Source organism: Myotis yumanensis, unplaced genomic scaffold (genome assembly GCF_028538775.1).
Source record: "Myotis yumanensis isolate MYYU_CA2020_CCGP unplaced genomic scaffold, mMyoYum1.0.hap1 SCAF_7, whole genome shotgun sequence".
Classification (NCBI taxonomy): Eukaryota; Metazoa; Chordata; class Mammalia; order Chiroptera; family Vespertilionidae; genus Myotis; species Myotis yumanensis.
This window is the reverse complement of record NW_027223758.1, coordinates 13,083,377-13,100,577: the sequence shown is the minus strand read 5'-3', so window position 1 is coordinate 13,100,577 and position 17,201 is coordinate 13,083,377. Positions and strand designations below refer to the sequence as shown.

Here is a 17,201-nt window from a genome sequence, read left to right as displayed (position 1 = left end):
TGGAAGCTGAGGTCATTGATTTTGAGACCTTGCTTCTTTTCTAATACAAGTATTTAGTGCTATGAATTTTCCCTTAAGTAATGCTCTACCCCACAAAGGTTAGTATGTTGCATTTTTATTTTTATTCAGTTTGAAATATTTTCTGACTTTTATTTCTTCTTTGCTTTGTGTGTTATTTATCAGTGTGTTATTCATGTTTCAAATATTTAGGGGATTTTTAAGATATCATTCTGGGCTTGATTTCTAATTTAATTTCATTGTGGTCAGAGAACATACTTTATATGACTTGAGTCCTTTTCATTTTTTTGAGACTTGTTTCAAGGCCCAGAATTTGGTCTAGTTTGGTAAATGTTCCAGGTGCACTTCTGCTATTGTTGGCTATTGGGTTCTATAAGCATCAGTTGGTTATTAGTGTTATTCAGGTGTATTAGACTAAATCTCCTTGTTACTCCAGTCCCAGCCAGAAGCCCAAAGTGAATGAAGACGTGCATCCTTTGAATTTTATTTTGTTTTAATTGATTTCAGAGAGGAAGGGAGAAGGAGAAAGAGATAGAAACATCAATGATGAGAGAGAATAATTTATTGGCTGCCTCCTGCACGCCCCCTACTGAGGATCCAGCCCGCAACCCAACACATGCTCTGACCGGGAATTGAACCGTGACCTCCCAATTCATGGGTCGACACTCGAAAACTGACCCACACCAGCTGGGCTAGCCTTTGAGTTTTGACCAATGTATTCACCCATGTAACCCAAACTATATTGAGACTTGCTGGGGTGTTTTTTTAAACATATTTTTTATTGATTTCAGAAAGGGAGAAGGAGAGAGGGATAGAAACATCAATGATAAGAGAGAATCATTGATCGGTTGCCTCCTGCACACCCACACCGGGGATTGAACCGCAATCCAGGCATGTGCTCTGACCAAGAATCAAACTGACCTCCTGGTTCATAGGTCAACGCTCAACCACTGAGCCACGCCACCCAGGCAAGACTTGATGTTTTAATAACTGGTAGAACTAACCCCCTTTCATTGTTTTTTTTTCCCCTCGTTTCTCAGATTATTTAATTTGTTTATCTAGTTGTACATATAAACTTTAGAACTGCCCAATTCTGGACAAAGAGTTCATTGAGCAGTTTGTATTTTTATTGGGAATATGTTACATTAATCAGTTAATATTGTTGAATCTTCCTACCCAAGAACTGAGCTTTCCATTTATTCCAGTCTTTGGGTCTTTCCTTTAAGGTTTTTCACATACGTACAGTAAATATGCAGATAGAAGAGGATGGGCACAATAGCTACAAGACAACGGTTAATTCCAGGAAGGAAGAGGATGAAATGTAGCAGAATGGGGTTGTTGTTTGTTTGTTTGTTTTAAATATTTTTTATGATTTCAGAGAGGAAGGGAGAGGGAGAGATAGAAACATCAATGATGAGAGAACCAATGATCAGCTGCCTTCTGAATGCCCCCTACTGGGGATTGAGCCTGCAACCCAGGCATTTGCCCTTAACTGGAATCAAACCTAGGACACCTTCTGTCCACAGGCAGTGCTCTATCCACTGAGCCAAACCGGCTAGGGCTAGCAGAAGGTTTTTTTTTGTTTTTGTTTTTTTAAACAGCTTTCTTTTTTATATATATATATTTTTTTTTTTAATTGATTTTTTACAGAGAGGAAAGGAGAGAGATAGAGAGTCAGAAACATCGATGAGAGAGAAACATCGATCAGCTGCCTCCTGTACATCTCCTACTGGGGATGTGTCCACAACCTAGGTACATGCCCTTGACCGGAATCGAACCCGGGACCTTTCAGTCCACAGGACGACACTCTATTCACTGAGCCAGACCGGTTTCGGCAGCAGAAGGTTTTTTTTTTTAGTGCATCTTGTTGATGGGCTCAGGAATGTTTCTTATAAAAACTATTTTTCTGCTCTAGCCAGTTTTGCTCAGGATAAAGCATCAGCCAGCGTTTGATTCCTGTCAAGGGCATGTACCTCGGTTGCAGGCTCAGTCCCTGGCCCTGGTCCGGAGTGTGTGTGGGAAGCAACCAATCGATGTGTCTCTCTCACATCCATGTTTCTCTCTCGTTTCTCCCCCTCCCTCCCACTCTCTCTAAAAATCAATGGAAAAAATATTCTTGAGTGAGGATTAACAAAAAAAAAACCCCACATCTATTCTTCTATATGTTTGAGATATTTTATTTTAAAAAATTAAGCCCGGGTTTAATTGGTTGGAGCATTACACCAAAAAGGTTGTGGGTTAAACTCAAGGTCAGGTGCATATGGGAGGCAACTGATCCTTGTTTCTCTTTCACATTGATGTTTCTCTCTCTTTCTCTCAAAATCAATAAACATATTCTTGGATGAAGATTTAAAAAATTGGCCCTGGCCAGTGTGGTCAGTGGTTAGGGCATTGTCCCATGCACTGAAGGGTCTCGTGTTCCATTCTGGGTCTAGAGCACGTACCTGGGTTGAGGGTTCGATCCCTGGCCCCTGTGGGAGGCAACCAATTGATGTTTCCCTCTCTTCCTCTTCTCCCTCCCTCCCTTCTATTCGCTCTGAAAAAGCAATGGGGAAAAAATATCTTTAGGTGAGAACTAACAAACAAAGAAAATTAAAAACAAACTTAGAAGTTGAATCAATTTTAATAGAAAAATTTATTGCAAATAGTGACTCTTCATATTACAGTAGTTTATTCTGATAAACCAAATGACCATAATTTGTGTATTTTGGATATAAAACTATACTTTTTAAAAACTATATAATACATTTTCCAGTGTGATGACATTTCAAGGAGGAAAAGATTGCATTCACAATAAATATCATTATCCCTGAGCACATAGACTTAAAATAAGCATTGTCCAAACACCTTTCCATGGTGCAGCGGTCCCTAAAAAAGGGTTTTCCCTCCTTTGTCCCTTCTCACTGGGTGACAGTCACAGAGAGTGAAGGCTTTCTGGAATTTTTGTATAGACTCACCATTAAGAATACTAATGATTTAAACCCAAAGCAGTAACAGTGGAATGGTGAAACTGTGCAGAGCTCTAATTTTGCACATTAATCTCTGCAGCCAAAGTCAAAAGCACAACATTGAAATTGTTTTTACTTTATCATTGTCTTTTAGTCATTCCTAGCTGAGAGCCCCCATGATCTGATTTCACCAGTGACTAACACAATTGGAAATTACCTCGGACTAATAAAGGTGTAGTCTTTTCCAGCATGTCTGTTTCCCCAGCATCTGGCTCATATGTCCAGGGGTGCATGGCCAATGAACCATAGAAAATTATGGCATCACAGTGGCTTAATTTTAAAAGATGCTCTTTCAGAATGAATTTCAGGAAAACAAGCAGTCTACACAGAGAAGGATGCTGAAGTTATTCTACAGATTAGTTTGTTGAGAGCTCTTACTTTTTCTTCCAAGATTCGGTTTTCTTTCTCAGCCCCTCGTTGCTTCTCTTCAGTGACCTGAAGTGCTTTCATCAGGTGAGCATTTTCCACATAGAGCTCCTTGAGCAGCAAATCGGATTTTGTGTTCTTTTCAAACTAGAGAGGGAAGAAAGCCATACTTTATTGTGAATCTAGTGCAGAAATGCTACACAACCCTTTTACTCTTCCATCTTTATTCAAACCATATTTTGGGGTTCTTACAGATCTGATACAAACATTGAATGTCATAATTTTTGTTATCTTGGCATGAAACAGGAAATTAGAATCTGAGGAACTATGTGGTAGAGAACATTTAAGTCAACTTTATCAAAGATTTTACCATGAAATCACATGAAAGGCCAAAATCATAGGTCTCGAAAAGAACTATTCTGGGCAATGTAAAACAAGGAACTTGTCAAGAGTGCCAAAAATGAGTTGTTCATCAGTGTGCTCCGTAAGCCCATCTTCTCACCCAGGTCACTGAGGCACTGCACTCACCCTCACAGACCAGTGCAGTCACCACACACAACAGCCACAGGGACACAAGGCCTCTAGTCATGAGTCCTTGTTCAAGATACAAAGACAAGGACGTCCAGACCTTGTGCTTCTTAAGTCAACACTGAAATCATTCATTCACAGAGCACCCCTCATTGCCTGGCACTGCCCTAGCAACAACCCTTCACTCATAGAGCACATATTCTAGTGGACAGAGACATGAGAAACTCATGTAGTGTGTCAGGTGGTGAGAAGTGCTAAGAGGAAACCCAGACAGCTGAGGAGGGTTCCGTTTTGGTTAGGGAGAACAGGGTGTGTCTGTGTGTGACATTTGAACAGGTCTGAATAAAGCACGGGAGTAAGTCCCAAGGCTGGCTAGGCCTGAACATTCCAGGCAGGGGGAGGAATAAGTACGAAGAGCCAGAGGTGCATGCTGTGGGTGACAGGATGGCCAGCAGGGCATGGTGGCGAGAGGCCTAAGGAGAGGAAACCACCTACGAGGCTGCCTGTGCAGGGCACTGATCCTGCAGAACCTTTGAGGTCACTGTACAAGCTCTGCCTTTTACTCAGGGACCTGGGAAAACAAGGGTTCCAAGCAGAGGAGGGCCAGCACCTCAGCCACATTTGGTGAGGACTGTTGCTGCTCCAGGGTTGGTAACAGATTACAGGAGGAAATAAGACATGCCAGTTAGGATGCCGAAGATGAGTGTGAGAGCAGTGGAGGTGGGGCTGTCTCCACTCTGAAGGCGGAACTGGTGGACTAGATGGAGACAGGGTGGGTGGGGGGAGGAGCCCACTGCACTCCAAGGTTTTGGATCTAAGTCAATGGCAAGTGAACCAAAGACAACTCTTTGAAGGTATTTCTGTGAAGAGCAGAGAACTGGTCAGATGAAGCCTCCTAAGGTTTGTGTTGGGTGGCAGCCAGGGCCCCCGAGGAAGGAGGAGATGGGGTGGACCAGGCAAGGTGACACAGGCCAGGTCTAGGTGTGCATGGCCCGAGTACAGTGCATATTCGCTTTGGGCACTTCGGGTCTCCCAGGGACCGCTGAGAGAAGACATGCGGGAAGTCAGAAGGGAGGGCAAGGGCTCAGAGTGCTAGCAAGCCAGGAGGTGTGGGCAGCGCTGGTGGGCAAAAGCCACAAGATTAAACTAGAACTGGTTTTGCCAGGTGAGGAAGCACACAGTGTGCAAATGAGTGACTATAAGGGGAGTCAGACTCTGACACTGGGAGGAAAAGAGGACCAGGGAGAGTGAGAGGGTTAGTGGGTGGCAGAGCAAAGCCAGGAGGTTAGACAAGGAGCGGGACGGGCCTCAAAGAGTGACTCAGCCTGGGAACCTTCCACGAAGATTCAGGAACAAGAGGTGACACAAATGTTTCATCGGCTCAGGAGCTCTCATAAAGCATACTTGATTACTATGTAATACAAATGTTTCTACAGATTCTCACATTCCTCTTAGCTGCCTCTAGCACTACAATAGAACTTTCGGGAGTAGCTGGCATTTGCCTTTGTGTCTCTTCACCTCTAGCCTTGCCTCCCCTCTCAGCACTCCCTGTGCAGGTAGGTGTTCCACTGATTTAACTGCTGGCTGGGCGAGATTGTAAATGCTCAGGGCAGCTGTGATCTTTTTGTGTTTTTTTTTTCTCTAGAAGCCCAGGTTATCTCCCCACCCCCATTGGTGATTTTTCAAAAAAATATAGATCAGCCTGGCTGGCGTGGCTTGGTGGTTGAGCATTGACCTATGAACCGGGAGGTTGCGGTTCAATTCCCAGTCAGGGCACATGCCCTGGTTGCAGGCTCAGTCCCCAGTGTGGGACGTGCAGGAGGCAGCCCATCAATGACTCTTCATCATTGATGTTTCTATCTCTCTCTCCCTCGCCCTTAAAAAAAATAATAATAATAATTATATATATATCAGATCATGCTCTTACTTGAACTCTTCCAATAGCTTCTAATTATCTATACTATATAATAAAAACCCAGTGACCATAATGGCAGAAAGACTGCTCGACCAGTCACTATGAGGTACATTAGCCACCTCTCAGTCCCTTTCCCCAGGCAGCAGGCTCCGATCGCCCGATGGCAAATGGGGATCTGGGGGTGGGTGGTGGGGGATGCAGGTAGCACCAGGTCAAGGCCCCCACCAGTTGCCCCACACACAGAGGGTGACCCACGGTGGGGGGTGGGGCCAGTGAACGGGCAGGAACAGCCAACCTCTCGGTCCCTCTCCCTGGCTGTCAGGCTCTGATCGCCCAATGGCGAATGGGGAACCGGTGTAGATGGCAGCTGGGGGGGGACAGGACTGGCTGCTGGCAGCCAGGGAAGATGACCCTGATCACAGGCTAGGCCTAGGGACCGTACCCATGCACAAATTTTGTGCTCCTGGCCTCTAGTCTATATATATAAAAGCCTAAGTGACCCTTACGACTAAACGACCATAACGACTGGTCGATCAGTCACTATGATGCGCACTGACCACCAGGGAGCAGATGCTCAACACAGGAGCTGCCCCCTGGTGGTCAGTGCACTCCCACAGCCAATCTCCTTCGGCCAGTCAACCGCCCACGGTCCCTCCTCCAGGCCAGCCAGCCCACATCGGCCCCTGGTGCTAAACCATTCATAGGCAATCTGCTTCTGGGTTGGGGTTTCGTACATAGCAGAACAGCTCCCTCGTTGCAATCTATTGAAAGTCAGCCCTCAACACAAGGGTTTGTCTTGCTCCCATCCTCTCCCTTCCCCGGGGGCTGCCCACCCACCATGGTGGCAGTGCAGTGGTAAGGACAGGAGTGGGGCTTGGCAGGGAACCATGCAGTGGCAGAGCGGCATCGGCGTCCATTCCTTCTGCGCCCAGCTCGGCGACCATCACTTCCTCTCCTGACCCCACCAAGGCCTTCAGGCCCCAGGCTGGGTCGGGGAACCAGGGATGGTTGGCAGCGGACGCAGCCTCTTTCCCAGGGCTGGCCAAGGGCCAGCTCCCTCCTTGGAGCTGGCAGCCAAGCCAACCTCTGGCGGTCCTTCCCCCGAACCCCCGCTGCAGGAATTCATGCATCGGGCTTCTAGTAATTAAAATAAAATCTGAACTACTGACTTTGATGGGACCCTGTCTACCTGTTCCTGCCCATCAGTTCACACCAGCTACAATGACTCCTCCCTTGCTATGCCTGGTCCCATCTAAGGACATTTACCTGCACTGCTCCCTCTGGAATGCACCTTGTTGGGGATCTCCATGTCCCCCACCACATGTGGAGACTGTCCCAGTGATTGGAGGTACTATTGGCATTTAGCACTATAATGCACAAGACAGTCCCACCCAATACGCATTCTCCCTTCTAAAATGCCAACCTGGCCTCTATTGGGGGACACAGCTAGACCTTCCCATGGCTGGGCCATCAGGTGCCTGCCCCCACACCATGTCCTGACCATCCTCACCAAATCCCCACCATCACTATTTCCTTTTCTTCAGAGCACTTCTTACAACCTGAGGCCAGTTATGTTATCTGTCTCTGCCTTTAGAGTGTCAGGTCCTTGAGGGCTTCTACCGAGGACAATGCCTTGACACTTAACAGGTGCTTGGAATGACTGAATGAACAAATGAAAACAGACATCTTTTCTGAGGTTATGTGAACACCTCAATATCTTAAAACAATTTCCAAAAGAAAATGAGCACAATGTACAAATATAATGTAGGGTATGTATAGATTTAGTAAAATCAGTTTCCTATTGATTGCTTTTAATTGTTAATCTGAAAAATATTTGTACAATCAGATTCAAAAAATGAAGTTTAGGCAGAGCCCCAGATTCATTGGTTCCAATGAACACCCATAAAAAGAAAAAAAAAATGTTCTGAAAGAGTATATTGATGTGTACTGACAGAAGCCCCTCACTCACCTGCTCTCCCAGCTCACCCACTTTTTCTTGCAGGAGCATTTCCATGTTCTTTAAAATCATTTCCACCTCTTCCACCTGCTCTTCTGTATCTTTAAGCTGCTTTTTATGTTCTTCCTGCCACAAAAGAAGGTTACACACCAATATTTTACATTTTAAAAAAGAATCATCTCAGGCTTATTTATTTTAGAGTGGAAATTAGCTAAAATGTACAAATATGAGAGTGTGTATTGATAACCTTTCATCTGTATAGAGTAAGTTAAAAAAATGTTCTGTCACAAACCACAAAACTGTTATTTCTTTTTGTAGTTCAAGAATTAGCAGACCACCCTATCTGGTTTCACTCAGTGGACAGAGTGTCAGTCTGCAGCCTGAAGGGTCCCAGGTTCGATTCCAGTCAGGAGCACATGCCCAGTAGGGTGCTTGAGGCAGCCAATCAATGTTTCTCTCCCTCTCCCTTCCTCTCTGAAATCAATAGAAGTATATTAAAAGAAAAAAGAAAAAGAATTAGCAGACTAAGTATTCCTAAAGAATTTCTGATTGTATTTCCTTGTTTTGTCATTAATCTATTATAGTTTATCATTATCTCTAGCTGAACACTTTTGCATAATGCTGAAAGGTTATTTGATGTAGAATTTATGCTTTAAAAACATTAAATTTTACCTACCTTTCAAGTCTTGCTCTAATTTTTGCCCTCTGGTTCCTGATCTCCACATCCCTCCTGCCTTGAACTTTTCCTCATGAACTGTGTTACTCAGGATCAAGTTACTTTCTCAGGCTTTTAAATTAAACACTTACACAGGGTGCACACGTTCCACAGACCATTCAAGCACTTTAGAAGTGCTAACTCATCGATGCTTCACAATAATGCTTTGAGGCTGGTATCGGAATTTTACAGATGAGGAAACTGGAGCACAGAAAGGTTAAGTAACTGGCCCAAGGTTACTCAGCTGGGAGGTGGGGGAGCCACGGTCCCAATCTCCTCAGGCAATGCTCTGAGCCACCGTGTCCTGCTGCCCTTTAAGGCAGTGACCCTCTTTCTGCATCTCTAGATGCCTGGCACACAGCAGGCTCCTCAGGTCGATCCTGTTACCTGGCTGACCTCTTGTCCCACTGCCATCCCCCTCCCGCCCTCCCTCCAATCCTTGCTATTCTTTTTTTTTTTTTTTTTTTAATCCTCACTTGATTTTTTTTCCATTGATTTTTTTAGAGAGTGGAAGCGAGGGAGGATGGGAAGAGAAAGAGAAACATTGATGTGAGACACATGAATTGGTTGCCTCCCACACAAACCCCCACTGTATCCGAGAACCAAACCTGGAAACTTTTGGTCTGAGGGCCGCTGTTCTAACCACTGAGCAAACCATCCAGGGTGACCTTGCTGTTCCTAAACATGCCAAATACATACCCACCTCAGGGCCATTGCACATGTTGCCCCTGCTGCCTACAGTCCTCTTTCCCCAGGTAACTGGATGGCTTGCTGCCTCAACAACTTCAGACGTTGGCTCAAGAACCACCTTCTCTAGCTATCCTATTTAAGACTACAAGCCCCCCCCGCCCCCCAGCACTCACCACCATCTGACGTGCTATCCACATGATTCATTTTTTTTATTTTTGGGCTCCCTACCACCACTATAACTTGGCTCCAGATTTTTGCCTTGTGTGTCCTTTCTGTATCTCCAATACCTAGATCAGTGTGTACCCAATAAATAACTTCTGTATTTCTTATGTGCCTTTGGGTGGATTTTCTTTTCAGTCTGCATAATAGTTTAAGATTGTTTTTTTAATTAGGGGCATCATTTGGAAACTGGGAGTGTTTATATAAAAATCTAGTTTTTAGCTTTTCTTTGAAATCAGGAGCATTGAAATGCAGAGGCTACACAGCTGAGGAGCAGCACCCATTGCCTCACTCACAGCCTGTCCTCTCCACCTTTCAGGCCCTGTAAGCATTCAGTGTGGGGCCCCTAACGGGCCTACCACAGCTTCTGCAGCCCCCAAGGACAGACTGCAGCTGAGAGGAACTAGACCCCAGGAAAGAGACCTTCAGGATCAGCTCACGCAGGGCCTCCCAGAGAGGCTCCCTGCACCTCTCACCGCCCTGGTCCTTCCTCAGCATCTGTTAAGAGTCCTCATTATTCACAGTGGAAATCGGGGTCCCACAGCTTCTGTACAACCAGTGCTCATGGAGATAGGATGGCTGTTGGGCCATCTTCCCATTGGCACTAGGACAGTTTTAGGCTGAGTGACCCACGATCCAACCTCTCCCTCCCCCCCACCCCCGACTTCACCATCAGCTGGAACCTCAGGGCTCTTGTTCCCACTCACCCGCTGTCGCCTCCCTTCCTCCTGCTGGAGGCTGCACTCCTGGCAGAGCTGCTGAGCTGCCCGCTGCTCCCATTCCAGCAGCTGCCGCAGCTCTGCCACGCAGCCCACAGGCACGCTCTGCTCCGTCTGCTTCTGCAGCTGGTGGACGTCCTGCAAGGGCTGGTCAGGGCTCAGGTTGGCTCCGTGCAGCTGTACCAGGGAAAAGGCCACAACAGCGTTGGTGTGACTGCTGAGAGTTACAGGGTCACTGCCAGACACGAAGGACTGTTTAAAGACACCCTACAACTGGAAGCACAAGGAAGGCATCTGCTCTCCTTTGTGGTCCCTGCATATGCAGCAAAATGCAGAATTTGTAAAGGGCCTATTCATTGGAATTCTGACAGCAAAACTCCCAGGGAGCCAGAGCTGCACAGTGAGAGGAAAAGTTGTGCCTGTGATCCTCAGAATGACGCTGAGCCTTCACATTGGATCCACGGGAGATCACGGTATATGCTGTCCAGTCTACCGTCCAGCATGCCTCATTGGAGCCTGATTCCTCACACACTATATAACCCATGCAAGCCAGACATGGTAATAATCTAAGTGGGGAATTTACACTTCTGAGACCCACTGAGGCAGGGTCACAGGGTAAGTAGCACACAATGAGAGCAGAAGGAAACTTGGGAGCAGCTGTGGGATGAAGCTCCCCAGCCACAAAGGACTGCCCAGAACTCATGGAGTTATGCTGAGTCCTCATGACTGAACTGCGTATCATGTGGCCAGTGTTTTCACTAAGCAAGCGGGAGGTCAGATCCAAACGCCATTTACTAGTAATTCACTCTGGTTCTGGGGGCTTCATCTAGAATACACACCATTCCCTTGGCTCCTAAAAGAACTGGCCACAGCAGCCCTCATGCACCTCTGAGGCTCTATCAAATGTCGCACTCAGGAGGGTATCTTTGCTCCCCTGATACATGTCATCAGTTTAGCTCAAAGACACTCTCACAAAAATTTCAAAAAATGTCACACTTAGGGCAGGTCTCAAAGAGGCCACGAGGCCAGAAAGGGCGGGTGCCACCCAAGAGTGAGCGGCTGCAAACCTCCAGCCCAGGTTCCTCTCAACAGTCGCTGCTCACCTCACATCTCTGGAGGGCCCTGCGGGACCACGTCATCACTGACACACAGCAGTTCTAGGACAGGAGTCATCCCGGAGGATGCCCTGGTGCACGCTTCCTTTGAACACACTGCTTACCCTCCTCACTGCCGCCTTCTACAGCCACCCCGTTCTCTGAATCGGTGCCTGACATGGACCTTTACTGCGGGGAGAGCAGGGGAGTCCCTGCAGTGCTACTTTGCGACTATCTACACGGGCAGCTAGCCCATCAGTACCCACAAGCTGAATTCTGTCCAGTCCTTTTCATCTCCCTCTTCATGAAAGTGAGACGCAGATGGAGCTGGCCCAGCTCCGGAGTGCACAGGCGGCTCTTTCTCCCCGTTGGGAATTGGGCTCTGAGCCTCTCCCTCATTCACAGGTGGGGACTGTGCTGTCACCCACTGACCGGTGGGCTCTGAGCCCTCCCCTCGAATCCAGGTTGGACCAACAGAATGTTGGATTTGGTCAGCATGTTTTTAAAAAAACAGCACTGGGACCTCCCTTGGCCTCATCCAAGCTGCCCCCCTGCTAGTGCCTGTCCCACCCGCTTGGCTCTGTGACCTCCTAGACCAGCCGTGGGCAAACGGCCCATGGGCCGGATCCGGCCCATTTGAAATGAATAAAACTAAAAAAAAAAAAAGACCGTACCCTTTTATGTAATGATGTTTACTTTGAATTTATATTCGTTCACACAAACACTCCATCCATGCTTTTGTTCCGGCCCTCCGGTCCAGTTTAAGAACCCATTGTGGCCCTCGAGTCAAAAAGTTTGCCCACCCCTGTCCTAGACGTTCCTCCTCAGAACCATCCACGGATGCACCAGTGATAACAATGAGTCCGTCCCACGTATCTCCACACCCACTCTCCCACAGCACACCCAGAGGTGCCTTAACTGCTCTGTAGATGCCTCTACTTCCCTCCTCTGGGCTTTCATCAGTGTGGTCTTGGGGGGAATCTTCTAAATCACAAAGAAGCTCGTGCTGCAGCAGATTAAGTCAGGTAACTTCTGCCTATGACGCTGGCTGACTCAGTCTCAAAGGGCTCAAACTGGCCAATGCTATTTCTCAAGGGTCCTTTCAGACTTAAAAACAGAGAAGGGAACCCCCAAATACAGAGGTACCCCTGGGAAAGTTCTTGTTTGCAGTGGGAAAGCTCACAGCCTACAAGATCCCCCAACAGCCTTACAGGGCCCCACACCCAGGCTGACCCCTCTGCAGCTTTGGGCATCTTGCCCTCACACCAGGCAACCACGGCCGGGCAAAAGCCAGTAGGGGAACCCGCAAAGAGGCTCAGAAGAGGCAGGCACTCAGGTGCCACACTCAGGTGAGGCTGTGCTGGGACTGCGGCCACAGGGGTTAAGACCCCTTCCATACCATGCTTAGGGTGGTCTCTCCCACGGCCCCTCCTTCCTCCCTACAGCCCCCGGGCCCTCCAAGAGCACCCCACACGAGTCTGCACTGGGCTCTCAGTACTCAGGATCCCTCCTACTGTCACACACCTGTCATCCCCTCCCCCTCTTGAGCCTGGCTCTCCCAGGAAGAACTGGCTACCCACTCTGTGTCCCTGCACCTCACACTGTCAGGGCACCCTGCGGTTCCTATTCGCAGCTGCGAGCTCCCTGCCTCCTTGTCTCGGCACCTCGTGAGCCTGGCATGTGCTGGATAAATGCTGGAGCAGGAGAGAGTGGGAGCCAGCAGACAGGGACGTGCAATTTGAGGGCTTCACTGTGCATGTAAATGTGTGTGAGACGAGGGCATGGAGATCCTCACCCATGGGGTCTACTCTGCCCCCGGGCCTGGCTGGCTGCTTGGATCTGACACCACCTCCCCTCAGAGGCTACCCTGAAGCTCTGCTCTGGCTCCTTTGTTCTATAAAGGGCACCAAAGACATGCTCACTGAGAGACAGCTCTTCACACGGCTGCTCAAGGTCACCCGACTCTGGACTAGGCTTGACTTCAGTCCTGGGCCTGGTAAGTGCCCCACTGGCTGTGCAATCTCAGGCCAACCCGAAAACTCTTCTGGGATGGATTAGTCCTAGGAACGCTCTATCAGACTGACCTGCATTGACTCTCCTTCCCAGACGGGACCCAGCGTCTCAGGCCATCACACACACCTTCCCAGCAGGACCCAGCGTCTCAGGCCATCACAATCACCTTCTCAGCAGGACCCATCGTCTCCAGCCATCACAATCACCTTCCCAGCAGGACCCAGCATCTCAGGCCATCACATACACCTTCCCAGACGGGACCCAGCGTCTCAGGCCATCACACACACCTTCCCAGATGGACCCAGCGTCTCAGGCCATCACATGGACCTTCCCAGCAGGACCCAGCGTCTGCAGCCATCACAATCACCTTCCCAGACGGGACCCAGCATCTCAGGCCATCACACACACCTTCCCAGACAGGACCCAGCGTCTCAGGCCATCACACACACCTTCCCAGACAGGACCCAGCGTCTCAGGCCATCACATACACCTTCCCAGACGGGACCCAGCATCTCAGGCCATCACATACACCTTCCCAGACGGGACCCAGCGTCTCAGGCCATCACACACACCTTCCCAGACAGGACCCAGCATCTCAGGCCATCACACACACCTTCCCAGACAGGACCCAGCGTCTCAGGCCATCACATACACCTTCCCAGACGGGACCCAGCGTCTCAGGCCATCACATACACCTTCCCAGACGGGACCCAGCGTCTCAGGCCATCACACACACCTTCCCAGACGGGACCCAGCGTCTCAGGCCATCACAATCACCTTCCCAGACAGGACCCAGCATCTCAGGCCATCACATACACCTTCCCAGACGGGACCCAGCATCTCAGGCCATCACACACACCTTCCCAGACGGGACCCAGCATCTCAGGCCATCACATACACCTTCCCAGACGGGACCCAGCGTCTCAGGCCATCACATACACCTTCCCAGATGGGACCCAGCGTCTCAGGCCATCACGTACACCTTCCCAGCAGGACCCAGCATCTCAGGCCATCACATGGACCTTCTCAGCAGGACCCAGCGTCTCCAGCCATCACAATCACCTTCCCAGACGGGACCCAGCATCTCAGGCCATCACATACACCTTCCCAGACGGGACCCAGCATCTCAGGCCATCACATACACCTTCCCAGATAGGACCCAGCATCTCAGGCCATCACATACACCTTCCCAGACGGGACCCAGCATCTCAGGCCATCACATACACCTTCCCAGCAGGACCCAGCATCTCAGGCCATCACAATCACCTTCCCAGACGGGACCCAGCATCTCAGGCCATCACATACACCTTTCCAGACGGGACCCAGCGTCTCAGGCCATCACATACACCTTCCCAGACGGGACCCAGCGTCTCAGGCCATCACATACACCTTCCTAGATAGGACCCAGCGTCTCAGGCCATCACATATACCTTCCCAGACGTGACCCAGCGTCTCAGGCCATCACACACACCTTCCCAGACGGGACCCAGCGTCTCAGGCCATCACATATACCTTCCCAGACGTGACCCAGCGTCTCAGGCCAGCATGTACACCCACCTGGTTTCGACTTTCTTCAAGGGTCTCTCTCAGTTGTGACCATGACAGTCTCAGGCTCTGGCATTCCTGATTTATGAGTTCAAGTTCAAGTTCGAGTTTTTTAATTTGGTCACCCTGTTTTAAAAATAATCAACCTCCTGAGTGTAAGCAATAGCAATTTGATACATGTTTAATGTAGAAATGTCAGACAATTACAGAAGGACAGAAATTGCAAAATTTAAACCACCTGTGCTCCCGGCAGCCCAGAGCCCCACCTGACATTGCGCTGTCATCCTCTACACACAGCGTTTTTACCATAAGACTGGTACAGTGTCATATGCTGTGCTTTTCTCATTATATCTTTCATTTCCCCACGACATTAGATATTATTTGAAAACATGGATTTTAACAGCTTTCAGTTAAATTTACTGACTCATTCAGTAAACTGTTGATGGATGATTCAAGCAGATTCCAATTCTGTTTTGCTATTACAAATACCACAGCAACGAAAATACTTCCAGCTCAGTCTTTCCACAATACTCCAGTGAAGTGCCCATAAGAAGAATCATGAAGTCAGAGGATACTGACATTCTTGAGGCTCTTGATACATAGTTTGCCCAACTGCCCTCCAGAGAGGCTGACAATTTTACTCTTTTACCATCAGAATGTAACTCCTTTCTGCTGCCTAGGGACCTGCAAAAGCTGCTGAAGTCCACACAGTTCCCAGGGCTTGCCTGCTCGGAGCCTTACGCTCACCTGCGGGGCAGTGCCTACCTCTTGGCACGTTAGGGCTGCTCCTGATATGTGTGGGGCTGCCTTTCCTATGTGCCTGCCCCTCTGTACCCCACTGACCCGGCCAGTACTCACCTGCACCTCCTCCCTGCGTCCAGCCTCCTCCAATCTCTGTGTTAACAGCTGAATGGTGATGCCATTGTTCTCAATGTGGGCCTGCTGGCTAGAGGCCTCCTCTCCAAGCTGAAGGACCCTGTGGTTGAGCTGAAGCAATTCATCATTGCATTTCTGACTCTAGAACAAAAGGGATGAAATGGATGAAAAAGTCATTGTTTTTTAACCAACAGCTCAATTCAGATCATTTCAGTGATTCTCAACCAGGAATGCTTTTGTTTCCCAGGGGACGTTTATAATGTCTTGAGACATTTTCGGTTACCACCTGTGGGAAGAGGACTGCTACTGGCAGCTAGTGGGTGAGGTACTCAGCACCCTGCAATGCAGAGAATGATCGAGCCAGTGCATGCACAGGAAACTCTCCTCTACCCCAGGAAAAAGGAGCCACATCTGGAAAACCAGAGGTGGTTATATGCCATGAAGATCCAAACCACTGTTCTGAAGACCTTTCACATTTTTCCTATTTCTTCCAGTTATTTCTAACATTATTTTAAGCAATTTGAAGGAAAAACCCTAAATGAAATTTATAAATCTCCTCAAAATACCCTCTGATCTTTTTCATTAAACACATAAATGCAGCTTTTAGTAGGGTATAGGAATTGATTGAATTGTGTGTTTTGCTTTTTCTAAATAACCACCACCCAGCTGATAGTGGGTGCTGAACAAATGCTCATTGGAGGATGTGCAAATGCACTGAATTGAAACAGCAACTAGGAAGTCCCGCCTTCAGAATGGGTTAGGGGCTGAGGAAGGTAGGCAAGGAGAAGGTGGGTATGGTTATAAAAACATGAAGGGTCCTTGTGGAATTGGAACTATTTGGTATCTTGACTGATGGTGGATATATGGACCTATACAGGGGATAAAATTGTGTAGAATTTAATACACACACACACACACACACGAGTATAGAAGTAAAACTGGTGAAATCAGAATGCGACCCATGGATTGTATCAATGTCAATAGATTGGTTGTGATATTTGTAATAGGCTGATTTGTGTCCTCCCAAAATTCACATGTTGAAGCCACAATTCTCAGTACCTCCGAATGTAACTGTACTATATTTAGAAATTGGGTCTTTAGCGCGAACAGCATGGCTCAGGGGTTGAACGTTGACCTGTGAACCAGATCACGGTTTGAGTCCCTGCCAGGGCACATGCCCGGGTTGTGGGCTCAATCTCCAGTGTGGGGCGTGCAGAGGCAGCCGATCAATGATTCTCTCTCATCATTGATCTTTCTATCTCTCTCTCCCTCTCCCTTTTTCTCTGACATCAAAAATATGTATTTTTAGCCCTAACCTGTTTGGCTCAGTGGATAGAGCATCAGCCTGCGGACTGAAAGGTCCCAGGTTCGATTCCAGCCAAGGGCATGTACCTTGGTTGCGGGCACATCCTCAGTAGGGGGTGTGCAGGAGGCAGCTGACCGATGTTTCTCTCTCATCAATGTTTCTAACTCTCTATCCCTCTCCCTTCCTCCCTGTGAAAAATCAATACAATATATTTAAAAATACACATATGTAT

At 48.2% G+C, this 17,201-nt stretch overlaps 1 protein-coding gene across 1 annotated transcript in view; it reads right to left on the bottom strand.

The window, feature by feature from the left end:
* Nucleotides 1-2,644: 2,644 nt before the first annotated feature.
* Nucleotides 2,645-17,201, bottom strand: part of NINL (ninein like) — a 108,174-nt gene continuing 93,617 nt past the window's right edge. The window contains exons 19-23 of the mRNA XM_070419797.1: nucleotides 15,646-15,804; nucleotides 14,800-14,913; nucleotides 10,124-10,312; nucleotides 7,805-7,918; nucleotides 2,645-3,539 (exon numbers count right to left, since the gene is read on the bottom strand). Coding sequence (XP_070275898.1) covers nucleotides 3,348-3,539; nucleotides 7,805-7,918; nucleotides 10,124-10,312; nucleotides 14,800-14,913; nucleotides 15,646-15,804 — 768 coding nt within the window. The 3' untranslated portion in view covers nucleotides 2,645-3,347. The remainder of the gene's footprint in view (nucleotides 3,540-7,804; nucleotides 7,919-10,123; nucleotides 10,313-14,799; nucleotides 14,914-15,645; nucleotides 15,805-17,201) is intronic.